Source organism: Trachypithecus francoisi, unplaced genomic scaffold, assembly GCF_009764315.1.
Source record: "Trachypithecus francoisi isolate TF-2019V2 unplaced genomic scaffold, Tfra_2.0 Lachesis_group3, whole genome shotgun sequence".
Classification (NCBI taxonomy): domain Eukaryota; kingdom Metazoa; phylum Chordata; class Mammalia; order Primates; family Cercopithecidae; genus Trachypithecus; species Trachypithecus francoisi.
Genome location: NW_022681468.1, coordinates 164,696,454 through 164,713,877, shown reverse-complemented (window position 1 = coordinate 164,713,877; position 17,424 = coordinate 164,696,454). Strand labels below are relative to the sequence as shown.

General features: G+C 48.8%; 1 protein-coding gene across 4 annotated transcripts in view; it reads left to right on the top strand.

Annotated features, from left to right (window-relative positions):
* The window catches only part of OCA2 (OCA2 melanosomal transmembrane protein), a 326,593-nt gene that overhangs the window by 97,526 nt on the left and 211,643 nt on the right, over nt 1-17,424 (top strand). For all 4 annotated transcript variants that reach the window (XM_033190812.1, XM_033190808.1, XM_033190809.1 and 1 more), the window contains exons 10-14: nt 4,364-4,435; nt 5,327-5,392; nt 9,617-9,673; nt 11,053-11,177; nt 14,934-15,072. In XM_033190812.1, the coding sequence (XP_033046703.1) occupies nt 4,364-4,435; nt 5,327-5,392; nt 9,617-9,673; nt 11,053-11,177; nt 14,934-15,072 (459 nt within the window). The remainder of the gene's footprint in view (nt 1-4,363; nt 4,436-5,326; nt 5,393-9,616; nt 9,674-11,052; nt 11,178-14,933; nt 15,073-17,424) is intronic.

Sequence of the window (17,424 nt, the reverse complement as noted above, 5' to 3'; positions counted from 1 at the left end):
TAATGGCCTTCTTTGTCTCTAGAGACAGTTTTTGACTTAAAGTCTATTTTGTCTGATACAACTTTAGCTATCCCTGCTGTCTTTGTTACGATGTCCATGCAAATGGTAACCAAAAGAAGGTTTGTCTTTCTATCTGCTCAGTATCCCACCTATCTGGAATTTACCTGATGGCTAGCTGTAAACCTGTGTGACCATGGAGGGGCGATGCTTGAAGATCAGAGATCCCCTAGATAATTTCCTTGGGGGCTACCCCCAAAATCTTTCCTTTCTTCTCCCAAGAAGCGATGCTGGCCTGCTGTTTTGCAGGCTCTGTTCTTGCACTTTCTGCTCCTCCTTCGCTCAGCAGGTAGTGCTTGCCCTGCAGAACACTGAAGAAACCAAGAGAGGCTCCCCACGCTTGCAGGAGCTCGCAGCCAGACTCCTGCCCAAGAAATCTGGAGGCATAGAGCGTGTGCTCGACTGGAGAGGAGTGTGGTGGTAGAACGGTGGCTGGCTCTGTGAGGCGGTGCCTGGGAAGCTAGGTGGTGCGTTCTGTGCCTGGGAAGTGGTTTGGGTGTAGGAAGAGGTGTGCTGTATTTCCCAGAGCATGGGCAGGAAGAGAACCTTTATACAGTCCTTTAAGTCAGGGGTCCCTAGCCTTTTTGGCACCAGGGACCCGTTTCCTGGAAGACAATTTTTCCATGGACCGTGGGGTAGGACATCATTTTGGGATGAAACTGTTCCACCTCAGATCATTGGGCTTTAGTTAGATTCTCATAAGGAGTGTGCAGCATAGATCCCTCCCGTGTGCAGTTGACAGTAAGGTTCATGCTCCTATGAGAATCTGATGCTGCCGCTGACCTGACAGGAGGCAGAGCCCAGGTGGTCATGCTGACTTGCCCAGCTCACCTCCCACTGTGCGGCCCTGGTACTAGTCCGTGGCGGGGTTAGGGGGCTTGAGGACTCCTGTTTTAAGGCATCTTTTAAGACTTTTTATTATTTTTACTCTTTAGGCCCATTTATCAGAATTTTTTTTATTTCTAATAGCTGAAAATTCTGTTTCTTAAGCATAATTTAGGAATGTCCATCATTATATCTGAAGTAATGAACTCATCTTCTTCTAGAGCCATGTAGTTGAAAAAGTTTTATTCCACGTCCTAGAGGCTGATCATCAGCGTGCTTTTCCATTTTTTAAATGGCAAGTGACGGTTTCTCCTCCCACATGGTGTGTGGGGCCCCTGAGCTGGTAGAAGAGGGTGGGTTTCTGAGCAGGGACAGCTGCATCCACGTGTCCTAAGCACTGTGGGCCACAGAGATGCTCATGTGTGGATCACTTGCAAGCCGGTGTGTGTGACGGTGGGGGGGAGAAAGGTGTTGATGGTGGCAGCGGGCGGAGTGAACTTAGCGCGGGCGCTGGGGTGCCCGTGAGGCCACGATGAGCCTGGCTGTCCTGAGGGCCGTGGCTGTCTGCCTTGTCGCTTACTCATTTGTGTGTGAGTCGGCTCGGGCTCGGTTTCATGGTGCCCACGGGCCTCCTCCAGAGCTGAGGGCTCCTTGAGGTATATGGAGTGCAGTTTTCTGATTTTACAGACGAGCAAACAAGGCCCCGCGAGGAGAGAGGAGGTGCTCTGGAGTAAGAAAGTGCTGGTCTGCATCCTGGGTGTGCGTGTCCTTTGTTTTCTGACACAGGGACAATCACTCGGTGTGGCTGAGACTGTTTCCTCCTCTGCACCGTGGGTTATCATAGTTCTACGTCATGCCGTCGCCGTGAAAGGTGCAGATGGTGTGTGCAGAGCACTTAATCCAGGGCCAGGTGCACAGCAGTAGGTGCTCAATAACAATTAGTTATTTTTGCTGCTATCCAATCCTGCTGACCAGTGGCCGGCAGTCATGGCTCTTCACTCTTCTTTGGTTTTTGTTTGAGATGGTGTCTTGCTCTGTTGCCGAGGCTGGAATGCAGTGGTGCGATCTTTCCTCTCTGCAGCCTCTGCCTCCCGGGCTCAAGCAATTCTCCCACCTCAGCCTCCCGAGTCACTGGGACTATAGGTGTGTGCCACCACGCCTGGCTATTTTTTTTTTTTTTTAACTTTTAGTAGAGATGCGGTCTTGTGATGTTGGCCAGGCTGGTCTTGAACACCTGACCTCAAGTGATCCACCTGTCTTGGCCTCCCAAAGTGCTGGGATTACAGGTGTAAGCTACCGTTCCAGGCTGGCATTTTATTCTTTACTGGAAGTCTCTTTTCCGTGCAGACAAAGTTAGCCCAAAGGTTAAGCCAGAAGAAAGGAATGTGTCGTGGAGTGAGATCACAGGGCTGGCTCGGAGCAGACTTCATCCCTATCTGCTCTGTCCCTGCAGTGACTTCCTCCGTCATCCAGGGGCTGTATTTGCATGCTGTCACATCCTGTTCTACTCATGAAGACTTAATTAAGTGCCAAAAAAGAGACATACCGAAGTGGGAAGTGTCTTCGCCTTGCGCTGTGTAGGGCAGAGAGGGCAGCCTGGCTCTGGCGCCTGCTCACCATGTCCAGCCGGTGAACCTCCACTCTTGGTGCCATGGCTGTCAAGTCGGGGATGAATGCCTGCCCTGCCTGCTTCCTGGGGCCACCCTCGGCATCGGATAAGGAAGTATCCTTAAAATGGGTCCTAAACTGGCCGGGCGCAGTGGCTCATGCCTGTAATCCCAGCACTGTGGGAGGCCGAGGTGGGTGGGTCACCTGAGGTCAGGAGCTGGAGACCAGCCTGGCCAACATGGTGAAGCCCCGTCTCTACTAAACATATAAAAACTAGCTGGGTGTGGCAGCGTGCACCTGTAATCCCAGCTGCTTGGGAGGCTGAGGCTGGAGAATTGCTTGAACCCAGGAGACAGAGGTTGCAGTGAGCTGACACAGTGCCACTGCACTCCGGCCTCGGCAACAGAGTGAGACTCCGTCTTGAACAAAAGGTCCTAAACTGAGACTGAAAAGCAGAGAACGAACAGAAGGAATTATTAGAGTTTGTTAGCAACTTACTGGATTTTAGGTATTTACATTTAAAACAAAACAACTCTTAAAAACTGAAACTGTGAAAAGCCAACACCTAGTATCACATTTCTTGAAAAAGAACTTTGAATGTAGTAGTACACATTATAAATGAAATAATTTTAGTCAGAATTTGAGTTTCAGGTAATAACTGGTAAAGGGAGTCAGGTTCTGTGAGATGGAAGGCGTGAAAAAATGGAGTGAAAGTCCTTTTAGGGGATTAAGAAATGAATAATGCATGCTAGCATTTAATTTTCTGCTTGTTCTTGTTGCATTCTTTTTGTATTTTTTTTTTAAAGAAATTTATTGAGGTATAATTTAAATACCACAGTTTCACCCTTTGGAAATGTACGATTAAATTATTTTTACCAGATTCAGAGTTCTGCAACCATTACAAGTTCTAGAACATTTCATCACCCCATAAGGATCCCTGGGACCTGTTTCTAGTCAACCTTTGTTGCTTTCCCCAGTCTTGGGTAGCCCTGATCTTTCTGTTTCTCTAAATTTACTTTTTCTGGAATGTTCATATAGATGGACTGACCCCGTCTCTTGCGTCTGGCTTCTTTCCCCAGCGTCACTGCTAAGCATTCATCCATGTACGACCTGTGCCGCGTTTTCTCTATCCCTTCACCACAGATGGACATTTGGAATGTTGCCAGTTTTCGCCTCCTTTGTATAATGTTGTTATGAGCATCAGTGCTTTGTGTAGACATGTGTTTTCATTTCTGTTGGGTGGATTCCTGGTAGAATTGCTGGGTCATATGGTAAATTTATGTTTAACTTCATAAGAAACTGCCAAACTGCTTTCCACAGTGGCTAGCCCATTTTACATTCCCACTAGCAATGTATAAGGGCTCCAATTCTCCACATCTTGGCCTTTTCCCATATTTTGTCTTAGAAATTCCACTTATAATCAAATAGAAAAGATGCTTTTGTGATAACACAGAAGTCTCAATTTGATGAAGTGTTGGACTGTGTGCCTTTGGTTTAATAGCAGCCTAGTAATTGGGAGGAATTGATTTATGTTGCTGAACGAATGGGCCAGTTGCCAAGGGAGCATATGGCAAATGATTAATGACAGTTTGCTATGGCCTTTCTTAGAGAACATACTCTATCCGGCCTTCCCCTGCTTTATCAGGGTCCTCTAATGATTTAGCAAATGCAAGCAGCTTCCCTAAGAAGGCAGGTTGGTGGTAGCTGTATGTGTCTGTGGGTGTCCAGGCCTGAAGCAGCAAGACCCGTGACTTACCATTTGAATAGATGTGTACACAGTGGCAGATACAGGCCCCTCACGTCCACACAGGCCTTCATGTGTGCTAACTCCTTCGCGGACTGGAACGCAGTAATTTCCTGTGCTTCTTTCCAGGTCGTGCACAGAACTCTGGCGGCCATGCTGGGTTCCCTGGCGGCACTGGCAGCGCTGGCTGTGATTGGCGACGTAAGTTGTCACAGTCCCAATCCCTGGCTCACCACTCAGTGGAACGTCAGCTCAAAGACGTTCCAGGATTCAGGCTTTCGCTGTTTTTTTCACTCTCTTATATGCCACGTCCATGTTGTTGCCCAGGAACCAGGCTAGAGGTATGAACTAACAAGCTACAGCATTGAAGAGTATTTTTCGTAGGTTTTGTCACGCACTCACATCCTTACCGTGCCTGAGGAAAGGCTCCTCATGGGCATGTTTGCCTAGGGCTGAGGAGCTGGGCTGTGGTGGGGCTGGATCTGGGTGTTGGAACTAGAGGGGACCATCCTAGCTGGTGCAGAAAGGTGGGAGTCAGTTGGGTCAGGGTCTGTCCTGCAGAGATCAGGAGGCCCCTGGAGAGGTGTGTTTGGGGATGAGAGTGTCCTGTTTGGATCTGAGCAGGGCCTCTCTGGCAGGGACGTGGGGAACAAATGTAGGGAAACAGCAGAGACCAGTGGCCACTGGGGATTGAGGCCCAGAGTTGTCTGAGAGGCAGTGCTGGAACCCAGCTGAGAGTGGGACAGGTGGCCATGCCAGTTCCCGTCATCTGGCCTCAGGCACGGTGCTGCGGGGAGCACATACAGATGCCACTGGGAATGCAACCAGGGCCAGTCCTGCATGTGGGAGCTGCCAGAGGCAGGGGTTAGAAAAAATTTATCACTAAATGCATAGGTTTGACATTATAGATGTCCTGGGTCAAGACTGTTTTTCAGCAACGATATAATCCAACTTCAAAGGCAAGTGGATGGTGAGATTTCCAACCCTGGTCCACCCACTGAGTGGGTCTGCAGCAGGGGGCAGCGCGTCGTTAGGCTCATCACTGGGATGGCGGCGCGCGGATTAATTGGCAAATTTGTGCTTTGATTGCAGAGACCCAGCCTGACCCATGTGGTGGAGTGGATTGATTTTGAGACGCTGGCCCTGCTGTTTGGCATGGTAATCACAGCCCTCCCCGTGGGACTGGGCTCCACGCCTACGGGAACTGGGCCTTCTCTGGCCTCCACTGCTGAGGATCCTTCATTCTGTTAAAGACACAGTGCCTAGGGCTTGACTGAGAAGTGTCAGTGCCGCTTATCGGGAGAACCCGCTCCCGATGTTTAACGTGGGTTCTTTTCTATTTCCTGAGTGTCTCGGCTGGGTTGAGAAATAAAGGGAAAGAGCACGAGAGAGAGAAATTTAAAACTGGGTGTCCGGGGGAGACATCACATGTCGGCAGGATCCGTGATGATCCCCGAGCGGTAAAACCAACAAGTTTTTATTAGTGATTTTCAAAAGGGGAGGGAGCACAAATAGGGCGTGGGTCACAGAGATCACATGCTTCACAAGGTAATAAAATATCACAAAGCAAATGGAGGCAGGGGAGATCACAGGACCACCGGATGAGGAGAGATTAAAATTGCTAATGAAGTTTCGGCATGCATTGTCATTGACAACATCTTATCAGGAAACAGGGTTTGAGAGCAGTAACCTGTCTGACCACAATTTATTAGGTGGGAATTTTCCCATCCTTGTAAGCCTGGGAGCACTGTAGGAGGCCGGGGCTTATTTCATCCCCTCGGCTTCGACCATAAAAGAGGGGACGCCTTAAAAAGGGGCCGTCTATAGGCCTACCCTCAGGGCGTATTCTCTTTCTCAGGGATGTTCCTGAGAACAAGAATTCAGCGATATTTCTCTTATTAGCTTATGAAAGGGGGAATATAGCTCTGTCCCGTCTAGCTCACCGGTGGCCAGTTCAAAGTTACCTCTCTTGTTCCCTGAACATCGCTGTTATCCTGTTCTTTTTTAAAGATGCCCAGATTTCATGTTGTTCAAACATACGTGCTCTACAAACAATTTGTGCAGTTGATGCAATCACAGGGTCCTGAGGCGACATTCATCCTCCTCAGCTTACAAAGATGATGACGGGATTAAGAGATTAAAGTAAAGCCAGGCATAGGAAAACACAAGGATATTCACTGGGGAAGTGATGTGTCCATGAAATCTTCACAATTTATGTTCAGAGCTGATTACAGTAAAGACAGGTGTAAGAAATTATAAAAGTATTAATTTGGGGAACTAATAAATGTCCATGAAATCTTCACAATTTATGTTCTTCTGCCACGGCTTCAGCCAGTCCCTCTGTTTGGGGTCCCTGACTTCCCGCAACAGCGGGTCTCCCGAATCTCTCCAGAGGAGGAACGGAATGGGGCTATGGTTCGTTAGCGGGAGAATTCCAGCCCAAGGCATGTCTGAGGATGGAATCATATTGCCATTTAGAAAAGCTAGCAATTCTTTTGAGTTACTGCCCTTAAAATAAAAAAATGGACTATCCCAAATAAATAAAGCATGTAGGTGTTTCAGTGGGAGAGAGAGCACCGTTCATCATGTGAGTAAAGGAAGGTGTCACTCCTATGCAGTAGTTTGGGTGTTTGCTAATTGATCATGTTACCCAGTGGCCACTCTGTGCTGTGAGGAATGCCACCCGCACCACCTGCAGGAACTCGAAATGCCCAAGTGTGGGACACAAGTCATGACCCAGCTTAACGAGAACCAGTGGAGCCTGGCCGGGGCCTGGCAGCAGGGGCAGCCCACGTGTTCCTGAGCAGACCCCAAACAGTCCAGTGGTCTGCAGGAGGGCTCTTCCTCTCTGGGCTAGAAGACTTGCTCTGTGTACAGCTGGGCACTATAGATCCTCATTTTCCTTGCTAACGTTTCATCCCTCCCAAGGCTGGCCAGCATAACAGAAGGCCCAGCTACATTAGGCTTCCATGTGACTTGACTGGAAACCGTGCCACCATCCTCTGTGGGCAGCACTCAGGCAGGCGAGTGTTCTAGCCCCGGCTTCACAGAGTAACTCATATTTGTGTTGGGCCTGAGACATATACAGGGTTTGGGCATCTGGATAGAAGAGAGGAAATGTGCCAGATATCCCTGAGATATGCCTGTTTTAAAAAAGGAATGCTGTATTAGTTTGCTAGGACTATGTAGCAAAGTACCACAGACCGTGTGGCTTAAATAATATATATGTATTTCCTCACAGCTCTGGAGGCTGGAAGTCCGAGATCACGGTGTGGGCAGGGTTGGTTTCTCCTAAGCCTCTCTTCCTGGGCTTGTAGATGGCACCTTCTCCCTGCGTTTTCACTTTGTCTTCCCCGTGTGTCTGAGTCCTGAGACCCTCCTCCTATAAGGACACCAGCCACACTGCATCAGGGCTCACCCTGACGACCTCATTTTAACTTAATTACCTCCTTCAGTGCTGTCACTCCAAATTGTCATGTTCCCAGGTACTGGGGGCAGGACGTGAACATATGAATTTTGAGGGACATAGGTCAGCCTATAAAAATGGCTTTGGTGTTTTTTTCTCATTGGAATTCAGTTCGCGAGCACTTGCAGATTCTGCAATTCTGGAACTGCAGGGTGCAGGGTCATTACAACCAGGTCCCTGCCTTTTCTCCCCCATTCCCTGGCAGCCGACCACCCACAGGGCCATTTACCCCCATCCCTGAGTTCCAGTCTCTCATGGTGGTTCTGTCAGCAAATGTGTAAACGCCACACGGGTCTGCACACGCCTGTCTCCTCGTGCATGTCCATTGGTGTGCGAAGCCCCATGTTCCACCGTCAGCTCTCAGTGGCCTTTTGGGTGAGGATGAACATTGATGGTCACTCTGGACACGATGGATATTTACACTGGGTCTAAATTGATTGGGGACATTTTTGTTTTCTATAATTTATTTAAGACAGTAGTGTCTACTGGGACTCTTGTTTACCAAGTACTGTAATTTGAATAATTATATTGCATTTTCACAACCTGATGAAGTATAGAACATCAGAGGTAAGGTGAGAAAACTGATGGACAGAAAGGTTAATTAATATTTTTGTTCAAGTTCGGACTCTTTTTTTCTCTTTTTTTTTTTTTTTTTTGAGACAGAATCTCGTTCTGTTGCCCAGGCTGGAGTGCAGTGGCGCGATCTTGGCTCACTACAAGCTCCACCTCCTGGGTTCACACCATTCTCCTGCCTCAGTCTCCCAAGTAGGTGAGACTACAGGTGCTCACCACCATGCCCAGCTTTTTGTACTTTTTTTTTTTAGTAGAGACAAGGTTTCACCACTGTGTTAGCCAGGACAGTCGCGATCTCCTGACCTCGTGATCTGCCTGCCTCGGCCTCCCAAAGTGCTGGGATTGCGGGCGTGAGTCACCGCGCCCGGCCTCAAGTTCAGACTATTTTTAAGTGGCGGAATCAGGATCTGAACTTGCATCTTCTCATTCCAAGTTCAACACTTGGTGACTGCCATCTAAGAGGTGAAGCAGAGGAACTTCCAGAACATTCACTAGTTGCAATGTCTGGGTGATAAAATTCGGACTATCTGGGACATGACTTTTTATTAGGATCCAGGATGGCTGTTTTCACCAACTCATCATCCTCACTGGAAAGAAACAGGCAACAGGCATTCTGGGTTCACCTGGAACCCAGGGAGCAACCGTTTCCATGCAACTGCTCCCAAATTGGTGACAATCAGTTTAATTATTTTAGAAAACAAAATCGAACCCAGTTTTAGCATTGCAGAATGTTTAAGTGTTGCCTGTGTGGACACGTAGGTGCAGAAGGCCACGTGCCGGCCCCCGCCCCGCTTCTACCTTTGTGTCTGAGAGCAAGCCCCCTTGCACTCTGATCCCGTTTCCTGGTCTATAAAACAGAGGGTGAAAATAACACCTTTTTTTTTTTTTTTTTTTTTTTGAGGCTCAGATGGGATGGTAATGTGCCTTGAGGACCAATCCCCAGACATACATGTAGGCACAAAACCGCTAGCAAGAGGCTCCATTCGAGGAGTGAGTGTACTGTTCCAGGAAGCGATGGTGTTTCTGAGTGTACCAGGAAGTGAGTGTACTATTCCAGGAAGCGACAGTGTTTCTGAGTGTACCAGGGAGTGAGTGTACCAGGAAGTGAGTGTACTATTCCAGGAAGTGATGGTGTTTCTGAGTGTACCAGGAAGTGAGTGTACCAGGAAGTGAGTGTACTATTCCAGGAAGCGACAGTGTTTGCATCTCAGAGTGGGGAGTCTGGTGATGTGGTGGCTTTCAGAGGCCACAGCTCAAATGTGTAACGGATCATGCTGATGTCGTTTTAATATGATGTCCTGCTAAAAGGTTATCCTTGTTTTCTTCTTCTCTTTTCCCCATAGATGATCTTAGTAGCCATATTTTCAGAAACGGGATTTTTCGATTACTGTGCTGTAAAGGTAGGTATGATGTTGCATTTAATAATTCCATACTGATTAATTTATATCTGTATTTTTCTGACGTTATATATTTAGGAAACAAACATTTAAACATTCCATCCTTCTTTTAAAGGTTACTTCTGCAGGGCAGGGTATAATGGCTGTGTTAAGTTGTATGGCTCTGAGCGGCACTTTCAGCTGCTCAGTAAATAAATGAAGAAGGAGGTCAAGTAAAAGGGTACTCAGGTTGAATGTTTGTGTATTGTTTACATTGTCTGGTGAGAGCTACACATCAAAAATTGTTTTGCATATTAGAGTATCCCAATATTTCAAGCCATTAGCTTCTGATTACTTTGCTTTTTGGTGAAATGATTTCCATGATTACTTCCTAAATACTGAATATATACACATTTATGTTTTTAACTGGAACCTTGGGGAGCTTCACCAGTCAGCTGTAGCCTCCAGGATTTGTACCTGACCTGTCATTCAGTGTTGGCAAGAGGAGAGCTCATCGTGTACCATGCCCTGCTAATGCAGTCTAGTGCTGTGCTTGAATATGTATATTTTTTGAAACTGAAAAGGTCTTTTTAAAAATTACTCAACAGGCCGGGCACAGTGGCTCACGCCTGTAATCCTAGCACTTTGGGAGGCCGAGGTGGGTGGATCACGAGAGACTGAGACCCTCTTGGTGAACATGGTGAAACCTCGTCTCTAGTAAAAAATCGTCTCAGCTAAAACATTAGCTGGATATGGTGGCATGCACCTGTGGTCCCAGTTACTCGGGAAGCTGAGGCGAGAGAATTGCTTGAACCCCAGGCGTGGAGGCTGCAGTGAGCCAAGATCACACCACTGAACTCAGATTGAGACTCTATCTCAGAAAAAAAAAAAAAAAAAAAAAATTACTCAACAAAGCCCTTTGCAAACTCTGAATGATAGAACTGTGCTGTGATTTTTGTCATCTTTGTGCCCCATCTTATACATGCCAGGTAGATATTTGGTGTATTACTCCTTACTATTAAAAGTATCCCTTAGTTCCCTAGAGATCAGCAGACACTAGGCTCACATGGATCCCAAATGTCAAAGCCCAGGTTGTCTAACCAGAATACCGATGGCATTACGGGGACTGAGGGTCATCACCTTGTGACAAATTAACCATCACGGGCTGTGTGAAGGAGGAGGATCAGAGGGGTGACAGTGCTGGCTAGGGAGGATGTAGACTGTCTAGGAACTTCGGTGGCCAGCACTGTCTCATCTCAGCCCCCCGGGGACTCCGTGGGTCTATGTCTTAACCTATGGGGCAATGTTAGTTTGGCTCCCTGTTCTTAAAGTCACTAATGAAAGGCTGCCTCTGTTCTATGAGCCTGCTGACTCTGGCTTGTACTCTGTGTGTGTGCGGCCAGGCATACCGGCTCTCCCGGGGACGGGTGTGGGCCATGATCATTATGCTGTGTCTCATCGCGGCCGTCCTCTCTGCCTTCTTGGACAACGTCACCACCATGCTCCTCTTCACACCCGTGACCATAAGGTATGCAAAGCGCCTCTGCCGTGGGGGTTGTGGCCAGGCTCTGGCTGCATGGCCTGGCTCCAGGCTCCATTCTCAGGTGCATGAAAAGGTGGGCGGTTGAGCCCACAGCTCAGTGCATTGCAGTCCAGCGCGTGTCTGCTTTGTGTGACTGCAGTACATGCTACAAGCAGTGGGGCCTCAGAAGCTGGTGGCAGAAATGTCTGCAGGAGGTGGAAGACATAGGCTTTGCTTTCCTGGAGATTGTAGTCTCATGGGGAGACACGTGGACAAGAATGGCTGAGTCCTGGTGAAACTCCGTCTCTACTAAGAATACAAAAATTAGCTGGCCGTGGTGGCACATGCCTGTAATCCCAGCTACTCAGGAGGCTGAGGCAGGAGAATCCCTTGAACCCGGGAGGCAGAGGTTGCAGTGAGCCAAGATTGTGCCACTGCACTCCGACCTGGGCAACAGAGCGAGACTGCGTCTCAAAAAAAAAAAAAAACAGCTCACCCCAGACCACCAGGTACCAGGAATCCCTGTCCCTGTTCTTCTCCATCACCATCTGCCACCTGGGCTGGCTTGGCAGGTCACACACATGCCGAGGGCTCACAGGGTCATGTAGCTGGGGGGAGGTGGAACAGCCACTGCAAGTTTCCTCTTCAGAGGCTTGGAGGGTCGCAGGACCAACGGGGCTCAGCAGAACCAAGGTTCAGTCTGGGAAAGCTTTACAGGGCAACTCTGGGAAAGAGAAGTTCAGTTCAGTTCAACTCCACTCCACTCCACTCCACTCCACTCCACTCCACTCCACTCCACTCCGTTCCGCTCCGTTCCGCTCTACTCCGCTCCACTCAGTTCCACTCAGTTCCACTCCACTCCATTCAGTTCCACTCAATTCAATTCTGTTTCTTTCTTTCTTTTTTTTTTTTTTTTGAGACGGAGTCTTGCTCTGTCGCCCAGGCTGGAGTGCAGTGGCCGGATCTCAGCTCACTGCAAGCTCCGCCTCCCGGGTTCCCGCCATTCTCCTGCCTCAGCCTTCCGAGTAGCTGGGACTACAGGCGCCCGCCACCTCGCCTGGCTAGTTTTTTGTATTTTTTAGTAGAGACGGGGTTTCACCGTGTTAGCCAGGATGGTCTCGATCTCCTGACCTCGTGATTCGCCTGTCTCGGCCTCCCAAAGTGCTGGGATTACAGGCTTGAGCCACTGCACCCGGCCTAAATTCTGTTTCTTTTAATTCTGTCCACTTTAATCATCCATCATTTATTGGGGGCCATAGGCCTGTTTGCTGAGAATCTTCTGAAGCGTGAGCTGTGGTCCTGGTCCTCGTGTGGCCCCTTCTGAAGGCACAGACCAGTGTGTTTCCATCTGTGTGCTCTCTATTTTAAATATGACTCCCCAGCATGTCAGCCTTGGGGCTGGCCCTGAGGACACAGAGGGTGAGAAGGCGAGAGAGGGGCCCCTCAGGGAGTCACCCTCCGGTCCTGCTTGTAATAGGGTGTCTTGAACAAGTCACTTCAGGTGCACTGATCTGGGTCGTAACGGCAGAGAGATTAATCTGAGCTGGCATTCTGAGGGCTCTGCGAGACACAGGGCCTGCCTGGACACAAGGCATGGGACACACAGCAAGTTCCAAGGCCCCGTGGGGCTGCTTCCAGGGCTCTGGGTTGATCTGGGGGATGCCTTTTCTGTTTGAACAGTGGTGGCTCTTAGGGGAGGAGTGGGGTGGGGAGGAGCATGGAGTGGCCAGCGCCGCTGGGGAGATAGATGCAGCATCCCCAGGCCATCTGCTGCCTCTGTGTAGAGACTCAGGTTCGTACCCAGGCTCCTGCAAGCTGGGCTACACTGTCACGCCCTGTGTGGCGTGGGAGAGACCCCGGGCTCTCAGCCTCCTCGCAGGGTGTGGTACCGCCCCTCTCAGTGCCCGGCGTGGAGAGTCAATGAGGGAGAGCGTGAATGTCTTTGAAGGCTGCTGTACACTGTCACATGCACTAGTGACAGCACCAAACTGTGCCTTCTGGACGTGTCGGGGGACAAGAGCCAGGCCCATCTGCCCCCTCTAACCAGCATGACTCTGCTGCTGCCCTGGCTTGAAGACCTCTGCATATCCTCACACTCCCCCATGGCAGCCTGGTGAGAGCAGGGTTCCAGGGCTGGGGTGCACTGGGCACTTTGTTCCCAGCATCCCCGTATAGCCCGGGCAGCTGAGAGGTATCTTGGCCTTGCCACAATTTGTTCATATCCTCACTACTCGGAACTGCTTTTATCATGTTGTTAGAGCAGTAATTCCATTTATTAGTCAAAAATTTACATATTTCAAGATTCTGGTGCTGGTGTTCTAAGATTCCCTATTTATCTGACCATATTCTTTATGGCTTTGTAAGTGCTGGCCACATTCTTCCCCTTTGTCTGGACTAAGTGGCTTTGGTCCTTATAGTTAACAGCTAGTCCCATTGAGATGGGTGCACCACCCTGCCTGGTCTGGCACTGTTGACTGCTGCACACACATTTTCTTGCTAGAAGCAGATCCTGGGAGCTTCCTTAGCACTGTGCCGCTGCTGCCTTGGGTCAGAGTCTCATCGGTGGAGCCACTCCTGCTTCAGTCCCCAGGCATGCTCCCTCCTCAGCTCCCACATGGCTCCATGGGCCTATGCTCCTCATGCCAGCAGAGGGGAGGCTGTCTGGCCGGCCTCAAGCTGAGCTGATGGCCGGGAGGTGGTGGGTGGCCCCTGAGTGAGACCCAAGGCCGGCTCCTGTGTGGGAGTAGGCTGTGCAGATGAGCAGGTGTGGGGGACGCTGTGATGTGCCGTCTGCACTTTCTTTAGGGCAATGTTTCCCAGCTGTGTACATGCTGGGCCCCTGGAGCTATAGTGAAGCTATAAAGCGCCGCTGCCCGGGCCCACTCCCAGGCACTGGTCTGCGCCAGCCAAGCCATAGGACTCCCAGATTCCAGCACAAATCTCGTGAGGCCACAGTGGAGCTCCACAGCTGTAGAGAGTGGCCTGGCAGGTCTGTAGGGTGAATACAGTTGACACGAATCGATGTAGAGTGTGGCCTGACAGGTCTGTGGGGTGAATACAGTTGACATGAATCGATTGTACTCCAACACAGCTAGAAGAGAATACCTGGACTGCTCCCAGGGTAAAGAACAGATTGATATTTAAGGGGATGGGTATCCCGTTACCTGGTTTGATTATGTGAATTATTACATTATCATACGTACCCTGAAAATGTACGTATGTATGTGTATATCTAGTATGTATGATAGCAGTAAAAAGTAAATAAATAGAAAATGCATAGATGAATGAAACAAAGGGAGGGGATGAGAAGAGAGCCTAGGGCCTTGGTGTCCAGGAAGCGGGAGGTGGGAAGGGGCTGAGTCAGCAGGCCCTGTGTGAGCCATCCCTCCACCTCCACACTGACCCCCCACAGTGAGCCATCCGCTCCGCCCCCACGCCGACCCCCACAGCACCAGCTGGGAGCACTGGGGAAAGGGTACCTGACCACACTGAGGGTTTGGTGGCTGGAGGCTCACTCTGGGAAGGACTGTAGCTCTTGGAGTGAGCTGTGGCCTGCAGAGGTTGTTGCATTGTTCAGTCCTCCCAGCACTGCCCTCCCCACCGGGGTGTGTGTGTGTGTGTGTGTGTGTGTGTGTGCGCGTGCGCGCGCGCGTGCGCGCACCTCCCTTATACGAACAAGTGCCTTAAAAATCTCTGGGTTGCACGTGGGCCTTTCACAGTGTGCACAGTGGGACTACTTTCATTTTCCTCCATTTGTGACAGGTTGTGTGAGGTGCTCAACCTCGATCCAAGACAAGTCCTGATTGCAGAAGTGATCTTCACAAACATTGGAGGAGCTGCCACTGCCATCGGGGACCCTCCAAATGTCATTATTGTTTCCAACCAAGAGCTGAGGAAGATGGTACGTACCAGCATGCTGGGGTTGCTTCCAACAAACGCACACTTCCACTTACTTAGCGCTCTACCCCACGTGGACGCCTTTGTTAGAAATGAAGATCGTCGTGCCACCTCTTCATAGTGAGTGCCACTGGGCATCTCAAGAGTGGGGTGTGAGGTGACTGGTCCTTCAATCCTAGAGTTAACTGGCTTGAATTGACTTCATACTCATTCTGATCAGTTTTTAAAGAAATGACTGGATAGCATGATATAGTCGTAGTATGTTATATTCATTTTATTAATAGGAACTGAGGTTTCTGCCAACTTACATTAAAAACAAAATGACCTGTCCCCTCTCACTGGAGATATGGGATTCTCTTCTTAACTGCGGCGGATTAATTTACTGATAAAGGACTTAAAATGTATTTTTTAAGGGTCAGAAATGAATGTCTTTAGAAGTAAATTCTTTGAAAGCCCCCTATAAATATTAAGATATAGTTTCTTTATATACTGTAATAAAGACAAAGTGTTAGAAAGTGCAAGGTATTTTACATACCTTCAAGGTGAAAATGGAACTATATCATTAATTTTTATTCTCTACTCTTTGACCATTAGAATTTTCTCAGTCTCCCTTCTCTGAGGTATCAGTGGAAATGCTTCCACATTGGTGTTATTTCTTGTGGATGATGTATGTGTGTATGTGTGTGTGTGTGTGTGTGTGTGTGTGTGCCTGAAGGGTGTCAGTATGTTTGTATTTGAACACTGTGTTCCATTAAAATATTTAAACCTTTGAGAACCTGTGGCTCCAGGGTGTTAGTGGCTGCCTCATGGAAGCAGCGCGCTCTGGAGGTTCTGGGTATGGCTCCGCATTCCCTGGCTGCCCCGGGAAACTGCTTGGCAACACTTCACCAGCTTTGCCCTGTGAGCTGAGGGGTGCAGCCATGATCATGCCACCCTGGAGCGTATCAGGTGGTAACAGAGCCTGCGGTTTATCTCTAGGAGCACCTGCTATCCAGGGTGGGGCTCATGCTGATGGAATAGAACTGTTTTTAGAAAAAAATTGTATTAGTTGCATTCCATAAAAAAGTAATACATTTTTTGGTAGAAAACAGAAGTCTCACAGACATGCACACACAATAAAAATTCATAATTCCACAAACCAGAGGTAAACTCTTTTAATATTTTGGTGCAAATAGCATCCTAGAGCGTTTGTTTGTGGATACAGATGAATACAAAAGACAGCACAGCTTCTGCTTCTGACCAACATGGAGTAACAGGGCCTGGATTTACTCTCTTGCCTGGGAAAGTCAAACAGAACAAACAAAAATAAACCAAAACCAGACAAAACACATGGAACAGTGGTAACGAAGTCACTGGACACCAGGCACAAAGCGACAGTGATCCCTGTGAGACGGGAAACAGATGTGGTGAGCCCTGTGACCACTCCAGCTCCCCACCTCCAGAGAGCTTCCAGAGCGCGGTGCAGGGAGGCACGACCCGGGAGAGCCCACGAGACACCCTGAGTTGAGAGGATGAAGCTGAAAGTCTGGGGAGACCAGGGCAGCGAGAGTCCGGAGGGGACACAGCTGAACCGCAGAGATCCTCAGAGAGTCCCTTTGGAGTATTCAGCAGAGTGTTCAGATCAGTGCATTTGTGCGAGGAGACGACACGAGACCCAGGGAGAACAACCCAGAAAGATGAGAGGGACGAGTGCTTGACGCACATGACAGGAATAGTAATGATGACTATTCTGCCAGGCAGACTGGAACCTCTTAATTTTTTAATTTTTATTTTATTTATTTATATATTTTTTGAGACAGAGTCCCCCTCTGTCGCCAGGCTGGAGTGCAGTGGCGCGATCTCTGCTCACTGCAAGCCCCACCTCCCAGCGGAACCTCTTAATTCATGGAGCATGGGGTAGAGTACTCACCAGGGTCTTGCCTCAGTCCTGGGGGGTAATTAACTACAAAGTGAACACTACTCTGCTTCCACCTAAGAAATCTTGAAACTAAGACCCCAGAGGACCAAACTGTTTCTAAATATTTCAACTGCATCCCAGAACAAACCTCAAGAATATTTAGAGTGATACAAAAATATTGGACAACACACAGGGTAAAACTTGCAATGTCTGGCAACCAATCAATGATTGTCAGGCATGCAAAGAAGCAAGAAAATGTAACCTATGACAGGCATGGTATGAACCATTTGAAACTAACGTGGAACAGACAATGATGTTAGCATCAGCTGACTAGGACATTAAAACTGTTACTACAGCGGTGTTACAGATATTCATCAAGTAGCAACATTAAAGATACTAAAAAAGCCCCACATTAAACATCTAGACATGAACATTACAATGTCTGAGATAGAAATACAC